At 44.1% G+C, this 12,183-nt stretch overlaps 1 gene segment (V, D, J or C); it reads left to right on the forward strand.

Annotated features, from left to right (window-relative positions):
- Nucleotides 1-3,526, forward strand: part of LOC121547988 — a 34,763-nt gene extending 31,237 nt beyond the window's left edge. Inside the window, 2 exon segments of the C gene segment in view lie at nt 1,476-1,574; nt 2,937-3,526. Coding sequence covers nt 1,476-1,574; nt 2,937-3,253 — 416 coding nt within the window.
- The last annotated feature ends 8,657 nt before the right edge of the window (nt 3,527-12,183 follow it).

A 12,183-nucleotide genomic window follows, 5' to 3' on the forward strand; every position in this document is an offset into this window, starting at 1 on the left:
GTGCGGGGAGCAGGAACAGACCGGACCGTACTGGGGACACACACCACTGGCCCTACGCAGGGATCTGGAACGGGCCGGACCGGACTGGTAACACACCCCAGTACCTCTCGCCGTGCCGCTACACCTTCCTTCCCCCCTTTGACCAGTGGCCCCCGTAACCTGGCGGCCTCCTCTGCCAACCTCCCAATTCGCCCTGTGGCAGCCTCCTGCTGCCCAGTCGCCCATGCCGTGTGCCCCCCCCTAAAAAATGTTTTGGGTTGCCTCTCGTCCGTCCGACGACGACACTGTTGACGCCGTTGCTCCTCTCTCGCCAGGGCCTTAATCTAGCCCATGGCCCTTTTCCCCCGAGCATGTCCTCCCAGGACCACACTTTGCCCACCTGGGCCATCGCCAACCTCTCCAGCTCCTTTCCCGGCGCTTCCTCCCATGTCCAGGCTGCCTGCTCCTGGACACGCTGCTTGGTCCTGGTATGGTGGGATCTTCTGTCTCGATCGTTGAACTGAGTAGACCAAGGCGCAGCGTGATGAACGAACATACTTCTTTATTTAATGAATGCACGAGCAACAAAACAACAAACGATAACGTGACGTCCTATGTTCAACACAACAAACACGGAACACACCAAAAGGAACAAGATCCCACAAACACTAAGGGAAAACAGACTGTTTAAATATGGCTCCCAATCAGAGACAACCAGCAACAGCTGACACTCTTTGCCTCTGATTGGGAACCACTCTGGCCAACATAGAAATACAAGAACTAGACTGTGAACATAGAACAAAACACATAGAAACTACACACCCTGGCTCAACATATAGAGTCCCCAGAGCCAGGGAGTGACAGTGTTAAACTCACGTGGCTATAAACACTCTTAGAGCAGCAGGTCAGATGTTTCCAAGTAAGCTCCCATCATTCAAATGTATTTTGTCCTGTATGAGCTAGCATTCATAACATCAAACAGAAACGGTTAACACAGATCACTAACGTATGGCACATTTTATGTCACACCAGCATTATATTTTTATATAATGAACAGTTTGTTCACTCATGCTTGGTCTCTCATGTAAGTTCCTCTAATCAGTTAGTGAACACTTCTCTAAACTAAAGCTGGTAGGATTCCTCTGGTAGTGTTGTCTGTCCTCTGTGACTTTACCACCACAGTTAAATCTGAGATCAACATCTTTAATAAAGGAATATACAACATGGATCACTATCACTACTGCTGCTGCTGTTGTCTTTCATATGGACAATATGGAGGAATACTAGCAACACTGGATCTAATGCTGGACTGTACCTACAGACTAGGAGAACACCTGATACACAGAAGAGGAAAAAATACTCATATCTGGATTCAAGATACAATTCATATTTTATTATCTAGAAACAGCTTATATGAAGTGTTTGTTCTACCTGGAAGATGTTAAAGTGTATTTGTGTTGATGATGATTCAGTATGAGTGATCTTCACTGTAACAGCTGCAGCATCACAACACAGAGAGGTTTTTGTACCAGCAGTAATAGGGATTGTATCACTGTGGTGGACTTTTGGTAGCGGCACCAGGCTTGATGTTGGAAGTAAGTTAACACAAAATTAATCATTTTATTTACCTTTTGATGTTGTGAGTCAATATCTCTATTAATTGTGCCTCAATAGTAAATTATACACAAGGCCTACACATACTATGGCCAATTTGAATATGAATGAAATTACACCTAATCAAATTTGACCTGCATTTTTGAAAGATGGAAGTGATTAGCCTACATTTTAGATTGGTTGTATGAATAAACATACTGCACCTAGTAGGAAATGTACAAGAAAAGTAGGTTTTTCTCAATGTTAAGGAAAACTAAATAAAAAACACTTTATTTCAAATTGAGTAGATGAAATATTTTCTTAACAGTATTCATACCGTAGTAGAGTTAATTATTTGAACCACAGTCTAAAGAAATTCAGCTTGCCACATGTGCGGGAGGTTTTTGTACGAGCAGTAACAGGGATTGTATCACTGTGGGCCACTTTTGGTAGCGGCACCAGACTTGATGTTGGAAGTAAGTAACAAGCTCTTTTGATATTAATTTTAGCTAATTGTTTTTGGTATTTCACTTTCTTAAACTCTGTCTACGCGATTTTACATATTTTACTTTCTAAAAAATATAGTTATTTCTATTATTTTTGACGAAGCCTTCTTTCAAATAACATTTTATTGAACCAAAATGTTAAAATGTAGGTGTTTATGTATATGTCTGGTTTGATGGATTGCAGAGTATAATTCTAGAATGATAACTACTTAATAATATTGAATATAGTTGTTGCATTATGTATTATTGTTTGCGTGCGATTGTTGATCTTTAACTCTCAAATATTTTTGGTTAAATTGAGCTTTTGAATGAGCCTTCTTTCAAATAGATATTTATGGAATCAAAATTATAAATTGTAGGATTATTTGTATGTCTGATTTGTATATTTCCTAATTCTGATATAATAACTATTTAATAGTATTGTATATAGTATTCATCATTGTTGAATTGTGTTCATGGTAGACTTCACTGTTAGTGTGAAGACAAAGGGTCTCAGTTATGTTTGTAACAGACTTCATGATCTAACAAGGCTGATATGTGATGAAAATACTATGAATATGAGTAGGCTATTCTGATCAGATCCATTCCTAAACTATATCTGTATGACATGTATAACTGACACCGTATGACTAGTAACTCTAGTTATTTAACCACTTTATACTTGTTTGGTTCATAAATCTGCTTTGTATCATATTACTTTAGTGTTTTCTCCACATCTTTTAAACTATCTAACTTCTACATTCATATTTACAGGGCATTTCCACTTCACATTATTTTGATGTGTCTTTGCTGAATATTTTTTTTTACTGTTGCTGTACTTGATGTAGTTACTTAGTTGATGTGTTCTGTTTGTTCCAGGTAACAGTGTCCCCACCCTCACCGTCCTGGCCCCCTCTAGTGAGGAGCTGTCCAGTACAACAACAGTCACACTGACGTGTCTGGCCAACAAGGGCTTCCCCTCAGACTGGACCATAAGCTGGAAAGTGGACGGGACCAGCAAGAAGCAGGAGGCCAGTCCCGCAGTCCTGGAGAAAGACGGCCTGTATAGCTGGAGCAGCACCCTGACTATCACTGCCCAGGAGTGGACCAATGCAGGAGAGGTGACCTGTGACGCCCAGCAGAAATCCCAGACTCCAGTCACCAAGACCCTGAGGAGGGCTGACTGTTCTGGGTAGGACCCCTCAGTCACACACCCCTGTGGAGAGAGGCTGTTGGTTCCTCTTCTTTGGCTCTGTTCTGAGATCAGATGTTCTCTGTCTTATTGATCACTGACATGTAGACTAACAGGGGGCTTTGCTTGAGTTCATGTGTCAATCCTCTCTGTAGACTGAGGTTTTATCAGTGTTAGATTTGATGTGCTCTGTTTTTTTATATATTAGATACTGTAGGAATGTTTGCTTTGATGCTTTGATTAATAGATGAAAATAAACATTTTCCTTTGGAACAAATATTTTCGTTGTCTCTTTCAATAATTAGACTTTAGTCAAATGTTGAATGATATAGAAATATATTTGTAAAGCCTGATTCACAGTTTCTTTGAAAATGATCAGACCTAAATGTCATAGCTTAGTTCTATATCGTGGAGCTCCGCCCCATAGGGGAGCTCTGCTCCTATTGGTTTACCCACTGCCCTAAGGCAGCAACAGCCTGAGACATAATTATGCACACACCTGCAGCCAATAGGAGTACAGGTGTCCCTATAAAAGGGGATGCTTCCCCTCAATCAGCCTCCCTTTATCTTCAGCGACTGAACTAGACTGAAGAAGCCAAGAAGAGATGAAGAGAAGACTCAGGACAAAGAAATGCAGTCGATTTTCCAGTTCATCGACGTCGTCCTAAATGAGCACACTAGGAGATTTTCCACCCCCAAAAGCTATTTTCAGAGCTCAATGCCGCTGTGCCTCCTTGACAGCTGCGGACCCCCACAACCTATGTTTTGTGTGTTTGGGTGCACAGCACGCCAAGGATGGCGTCAGCGTTCCCCCTAAATGCGCCAGCTGCGCCCTCCTTTCTTTGAAGGAGAGGAAGCAGCAGCGTGCATTTTTTAGGGAGGATATTCCCCTAGAGGACGTGCTCTCAGTTTTGGCCTCAGCTTCTGAGGCGTCATCTGGAGAGGCTGACTCTGGGGATGATGGGGACGAGATGGACGTTCCTATGGAACAGTCCAGTCTCAAGACCCAGACTTTTAAGACCCCCTTTCCTTTGGAGAGTGAGAGGTCTTATTCTTCCCTGGGCGATGAAGACACAGGCTCTGAGAGGTCAGAAGCCCTGTCTTTCGCAGTGGCCTCTCTGCGCTCAGACTTCCCTGGGCTCATTGAGAGGGCTGCTAGACGGCTAGAAATAGCACTGCCCCCCATTCCCACCGTACCGGAAGTGGATATGATGGAGGGCGGCCCGTATTCCAGATCATGAAGGGCTGCTGAGCCTCTGGCTCCAGCAATGCCCTCATTGGCTAAATACGCGGAGGGCTCATGGGAGGCGCCTATGGAGGTGCGTTCGCCAGCCAAGGCGTATCTCCCATTTACCAGAGTGGAGGGAAGGCAACAGGGCCTCACAGAGGGAATCCCCAGGCTGGAGAGCACCCTAGCGGCGTATCTTGTGCCGGGTTCGAGTCCCTGGCCCTCTTCCAAGAAGGCCACTCTGCCTATGCAAAAGGACCGACTCACAGCACGGCTGGTAGAGAAGTATTTTACGTTGGGAGCCCAGGCTGTAGCAGCAGCCAAAAACATTGCCCTCCTAGCGGCCTCTCTGTCCCGTCTAACGACGGGTAAGACTGAGCTCGGCAGGGAGGAAGTGATTTCTGGCGCTATTCTCCACCTGACGCAAGCGTCGGCTGTCTGTCCATGGCCACTTCGGTGGCTGTGGAACGACAACTATGGTTGTCATTGACGACTATGAAGGAAGCCGATAGAGCGTCGCTCTTGAACGCCCCCTTCTCTAACGACGGATTCTTCGGAGTAGCTGTTAAAGAAGCGACGGAGCGTTTTTCCAAGCTAGATGAGGAGAGGAAACAGCTGGCCAGACACTTGCCATTGGCAGGGAGAGCAGGCCACGTGACGCAGAGACTATCGAACCCTACCGCCCCTAGTAGAGCAGGCTCTACTGCAAGGCGGCTCAAGAGTTCCTCTGTGGAGATGGGAGTACCTTCCAGAAGGACAACCATATCTGCAGCACTCCACCAATCAGGCGTTTATAGTAGAGTGGCCCCATTGATTGAATGGGGCGGGCTACCGTGTACACAATGTAGAGTGACACTTTGTGTCATCCAATTAGTGGTCGGTATTGTTGTAACAGGGTATTGAGGTACCATCTATCTGCCAGTACAGATTAGTATGGCCCGTATTCTGGTGATCTGCCCGCTAGACATTGGTGTTGCCATTGGACTAGGTGGGGCGGATTTGGACCGATGACGCAGTATACAGTGGGGAAAAAAAGTATTTAGTCAGCCACCAATTGTGCAAGTTCTCCCACTTAAAAAGATGAGAGAGGCCTGTAATTTTCATCATAGGTACACGTCAACTATGACAGACAAAATGAGAAGAAAAAAATCCAGAAAATCACATTGTAGGATTTTTTATGAATTTATTTGCAAATTATGGTGGAAAATAAGTATTTGGTCACCTACAAACAAGCAAGATTTCTGGCTCTCACAGACCTGTATCTTCTTCTTTAAGAGGCTCCTCTGTCCTCCACTCGTTACCTGTATTAATGGCACCTGTTTGAACTTGTTATCAGTATAAAAGACACCTGTCCACAACCTCAAACAGTCACACTCCAAACTCCACTATGGCCAAGAACAAAGAGCTGTCAAAGGACACCAGAAACACAATTGTAGACCTGCACCAGGCTGTGAAGACTGAATCTGCAATAGGTAAGCAGCTTGGTTTGAAGAAATCAACTGTGGGAGCAATTATTAGGAAATGGAAGACATACAAGACCACTGATAATCTCCCTCGATCTGCAAGATCTCACCCCGTGGGCTCAAAATGATCACAAGAACGGTGAGCAAAAATCCCAGAACCACACGGGGGGACCTAGTGAATGACCTGCAGAGAGCTGGGACCAAAGTAACAAAGCCTACCATCAGTAACACACTACGCCGCCAGGGACTCAAATCCTGCAGTACCAGATGTGTCCCCCTGCTTAAGCCAGTACATGTCCAGGCCCGTCTGAAGTTTGCTAGAGTGCATTTGGATCATCCAGAAGAGGATTGGGAGAATGTCATATGGTCAGATGAAACCAAAATATATTTTTTTGGTAAAAACTAAACTCGTCGTGTTTGGAGGACAAAGAATGCTGAGTTGCATCCAAAGAACACCATACCTACTGTGAAGCATGGGGGTGGAAACATCATGCTTTGGGGCTGTTTTTCTGCAAAGGGACGAGGACGACTGATCCGTGTAAAGGAAAGAATGAATGGGGCCATGTATCGTGAGATTTTGAGTGAAAACCTCCTTCCATCAGCAAGGGCATTGAAGATGAAACGTGGCTGGGTCTTTCAGCATGACAATGATCCCAAACACACTGCCCGGGCAACGAAGGAGTGGCTTCGTAAGAAGCATTTCAAGGTCCTGGAGTGGCCTAGCCAGTCTCCAGATCTCAACCCCATAGAAATCTTTGGAGGGAGTTGAAAGTCCGTGTTGCCCAGCGACAGCCCCAAAACATCACTGCTCTAGAGGAGATCTGCATGGAGGAATGGGCCAAAATACCAGCAACAGTGTGTGAAAACCTTGTGAAGACTTACAGAAAACGTTTGACCTGTGTCATTGCCAACAAAGGGTATATAACAAAGTATTGAAAAAGTTTTGTTATTGACCAAATACTTATTTTCCACCATAATTTGCTAATAAATTCATTAAAAATCCTACAATGTGACTTTCTGGAAAACATATTCTCATTTTGTCTGTCATAGTTGACGTGTACCTATGATGAAAATTACAGGCCCCTCTCATCTTTTTAAGTGGGAGAACTTGCACAATTGGTGGCTGACTAAATACTTTTTTCCCCCACTGTATTGTGACACCATGTATTGTGATACAGTGGTTACAGTACTGCGGGACTTGGTCGCAGCCATTGCTAGGCCTGACCTTTTCATTTCGATGGGAAGTGTTGGGCTCAGCAGGGAGTATATTTTGGAGCGTTGCGCTCCGCCTTAAACCAATAGGAGCAGAGCTCCCCAATGGGGCGGATCTCCACGATATAGAACGATAGTTACCGGAGTGTAACTCCAGTTCTATGAGTGGAGCGGAGCCCCATAGGACTTAAGGCCCTGCCGACCCTCTCTAGTCTCGATGAAGATAAATATCTCAGGAGGCTGATTGAGGGGAAGCGTCCCCTCTTATAGGGACACCTGTACTCCTATTGGCTGCAGGTGTGTGCATCATGTTGTCTCAGGCTGTTGCTGCCTTAGGGCAGTGGGTAAACCAAAAGGAGCAGAGCTCCCCTATGGGGCTCCGCTCCACTCATAGAACTGGAGTTACACTCCGGTAACTATCGTTATTTACTTAAAAACACATTGTCATTAAACTGTAGGTCATAGTAACACAAGATACTGCAATGTTAACAGATTAACAGGAGAGGTAACAGGAGAGGTCTAAATACTACAATGTTAACAGATTAACAGGAGAGGTCTAGATACAGCAATGTTAACAGATTAACAGTAGAGGTCTTTCTTGGAAAGGTTTTTGCCAGGACAGCGGAGTCACTGACCACCTTCCGGAGACACTTGAAACCCTACCTCTTTAAGGAATACCAAACGGCGGGCGTCACAAACACCAGACATTTTCAACTTCAATCGCTACATCCACACTTAATGCTACCCCAGAATTCACCCCTTTCAATGGTGCCCTGTTCCTAAGAGCAAAGCAAGAAACAGATCTTGACCCAAGTTACGTGACACGGAGTGCCCTCTCCCTCTCATCCTGGTTGCCTTCACTGATTCAACTACCTCCAACTCCTTTCTCACCCACAAAACCACAAATGGATCTGCCAAAAGGCAAGGGTCCACCTTCTCCAAAATGTCACTACTATTGGTCCAGATTCGTCTTTATCATGTCTGACACCATTCTTCCTCAACACACATCTTCCCACTACACTCAACTCTTCACCTTCTTCCTTGCTGTCCACAATCACATCTATCCGTTCACTACGCTCTTGTCGCACCTTCATCAGCTACATTGCTTGCAGAGCACGCACTGATGGCACTTCTCCAAAACCCAACTTCTGTTCCTTAGCCCATTTTACAAGGCTATCTCTGACCTCTCCATGCTTCCGTCACCTTCTCACAACCTTCGTTCGTTGAAGAGGTTTGTGTGAGCAGCAGCATTGTCCAGTCAATCATGGTCTTAATTGGTTAACAAGCCTCAGCTGGGTTCAATTAAAGAATGGGAAGGTGCTGAAAAGGTGTGGCAGGAGAGATGTTTTGCCTTGACAGAACCACAGAACATTTTAGGGGGTTATAATCATGTTATATAATCTCCATAAATATTGTTTAATATTTGCTTTAAATTCACTACCTGACTGAGGGACTTTACAGAAGCTGGGTTATTTATTCTGAAATGATGTGATACATTACTATTGCACATAGATGGAGTCCATTCAATTTATTGTGTGACATGTTACAAAAAAGGTTGTTTGCCATAGCAACAGGGAAGGAATATTTATGTAGTCTGAACCTATGGGTGTTATCACTTAAGGAATGCTTTGACATGAGAGGGGATGAGTTGACATATTGTCAGCATCACTGATATATTTAGCTCAGTGTTTTATATTTCTGCAGGATCGTCCATGACGATACCAGTGATTTGGCCGCCTTCCGGAAAAGTCACTGTAGTGTCTAGAAGCCATTGTAGGAGTCTAGAGAGTCCCCACATGGTGCTAGTGAAGGAAACATTAGTGTTTTAGAGCTGGATGTTCAATTATAATAGTGAATAATATCAGTAATGCTGTATGCTAAATGAACTATTTTGAGATTAAGTTGTGCATGTCTTGTTGCCTCTGAGTTCAAATAAAGATAGTTTTGACAGTGCTACTCTAATCTGGGACAAGCAGAACCACCCAGCCCTGTCTATGTAAATCTCAGTTTCACTCCCACAGCTACCAGTCTAAGAGTTGAATAGTTCCACTGCCTGAAATACCCTGGACTGGGCCAGATGTAAGGGAGTGACTGGTTTTAACCTCTATGGTGGATTCAGGGAGGGAGAAACAATAGATATGCCATCATGTAATTAATGACAGATAAAATTGAGATTATACTTTATGATAATACTGTATAGTGTATGTCTCTACATAAATGTGTCTAATGTTCGAGCCCAGCATCATGTCTCATTCACAGATCTAACAGTCAGTAACCTGATCATCAAAACAGTTAATATAATGCTAGATGATCACATCAATATTTGGTTGTGAGGTACATATGGGGATTTGATTTAGGGAGGCTGAAGCTGATGTAACACCACCTTTATTTATTTTTTACTTCTGTAGATCTGACTCTGCATAGGGACAGGTATTGTGTGTTTTAAAACTTCATTTAACTTTTATAAGTCCACTTTCCGACCATGACAACAATTTTTCACAAGCATGATGATGATGATGATGGGGAACATGTGATCTGAATGATGCTATTATAGTATCTGAAGATTATGCCTTTGTTAAATGTTTTTCATGAAGAAATGGAATGTTGTTTATGGTAGTATCAAGAGGGAATGTTTTAGGTGTAATACCACATATCACCGACAGGAGGTGGGTTGTAGACAGGGGAGACTGGTGATTGGCCAGAAGAGGGGGCATCAGTGTTTATAAATAGGGGTTAAACGATGAGACGTTAGAACGGCCATAGCAATCTTGAGGAGCCGTTCTCCGGACAACGCGTGTCTGTAATTTATGCTGTAACCTCGTGGTATGAATAAAAGCCTCTAACACGATGCAGCATAGATCGGACTCTTTTGTTGACAGCGATAATTGCCACCATTCATCATATACGACATAATGGCGCCCAACGTGGGGCTGGTTTTGCGTCTCCTCTGTGTTTCAGTCAATCGCCGGCCTAACTCTCTCTGAGGGAAAAAAGGGTGAGTGTTCTTACCGCTTCGGAGTTTGTTAGATTGGATATGACTTGTGTACATTGAGGAGATGTTCCATTATAACCTGGCCTCGGGTGGTGTTATTGCTGGTCGACTGGAGTCTGCTAAAATTTATTCCATCAAGAACGGCAGTTAATTGGAATGTAGAGCATTAAACGGTAGGATTTAAGTATTGAACGTGTATAATTCATTGGTAACGGGTGACAATGGATTAGTAGAGAATAAATGTTGGAATACGTATGCATTTTTAGGGCACCGTTAATCTGGAAAGACCTCAAAATGGGGCGACTCACAGGAGTGGGCCAGAAATCCAGGTCTTAGTTAGACTGAGTCAGGTTGATTCCTTAAGCGGGAATTATGAAGTGAATGTAACGATCCCGGCAGTCTGAGTCGGGTCCTTTCTGTGGACTAGTTTTTCTGCTCGGGATCTCCAGTTTCCCGAGGGTTCTGGAACGCTCCGGGGAGCTCTCTTGATTTCCGCACCTGCATCCCATCAGCAATCTGCACACCTGGTCCTGATCATCACCCTTCTTAGGCTCTGGCCTAACATCCATTCCCTGCCGGATCGTTAGCCATGAACAGTAGGTTTACCAGAGTATCAGTCTTAGAGCTTCTAGCGTTAGTTTTGTTGTTTTGCACCTTGTTGGTTTGTTGTTTACTTACCTCCGTTTTGTTCCATCTGCAGTCACTCGTCCGGAACCTTCACCCTACCTCTGCCTGATGGTCGGCGGCCGCCGAGCCATCATTGGACCAACAACTGCACCCTCAACAACTCATCCACGCCGCCCGCTCTGTTCCTGGATTATTCAGCATCACTCTTGAATTTGTAAATAAACACTCACCTTCGTTTCAACTTACCTTGTCCTGGTCTGCTTCTGGGTTCTGGCTTTGTAACTCGTGACAGTGAATGGTTGTAGCTACGTTATACTCCTCCTCTGGTCGACGGGAAATTGGTTGGGGTAACCTCTTGATATGAGATTCATCTTTCAAGGCAGCATAAAGTTAGACGGGGAGAATTGGACGATTATTTATTTGGCAACGGTGCAGGATATTGATTTGTGTAGTAGGCTGCAGTTGGCTAGAGGCTGAAGCTAAGGCTGGATTGTTTTGGGCCACGTGGTATATCGGTGCTCAGGCTAATTTTTGTAAGGCTAGAGTGTGAATCATGCTATAGTGTACCTTAGGCTAAGCTAAATGCTACATGCTAATTGTGTTGCGTGCTACATGCTAACGTATCCTTAGAGATTCCGTTGCGACGGGTGAAAGTCTCTTAAACTTGTTTATGTGTTTGTAAGTCAGGTTATATGTTTTGTGAGCGCTGGTAAATGTTGTTTGACTATAAGGGGGAAATGGGGAATTACAGCTGGACTGTTATTATGTTTGGGGAGAGAGAGTAGAGAATCTTCCTTCCACGGTGAAATTGTATTGAGGAATGGGTATGCGCATGCGTTTAATTTTGCGACACTACAGTACCAAACGTGGGAGTTGGAGTTTATGGTACGAGATTAGGGGAACGTTTTGTTTTACGGCACCATGAGGGGATGCTGAGACTCAAGTATGAGGTTAAAATGATATTTGCGCATGCGTGATTTTACGGGGCTAAAAACTACAACATGTGGTTATGTGCTAAGCCTACAAAGCACGGCATTATGGGTAAGGGTCATAGGTCCCATGTGGGGGGGTCGGCAAGGGACAATGGTCACAGAATAGAGAGATTTTGGGGAAAAATCTCTTAGGTGTTAAACGGCTGTTGTTCGAACGGGAAACTATTTGGCGATATGTAGTAAAGTTATAAATCAAATATATGTTGACGGAGTATAATTAATTAAATTAAAAGACGATTAAAATTAAATGAAATGTTTTGGAGCGATCTATGTAATAAATGATATTTGCGCATGCGTGGGATTCTGCAAAACAACACATGGGTTAAACTGCAGGGGGAGACAGAGGAACACAGACGACGGAACAAATAGGCACAAGGAGATTTTAACACGATGATTCTAGTTTACACGGTGGTGGGTTAA

The sequence above is a fragment of the Coregonus clupeaformis genome, unplaced genomic scaffold, assembly GCF_020615455.1.
Source record: "Coregonus clupeaformis isolate EN_2021a unplaced genomic scaffold, ASM2061545v1 scaf0058, whole genome shotgun sequence".
Classification (NCBI taxonomy): domain Eukaryota; kingdom Metazoa; phylum Chordata; class Actinopteri; order Salmoniformes; family Salmonidae; genus Coregonus; species Coregonus clupeaformis.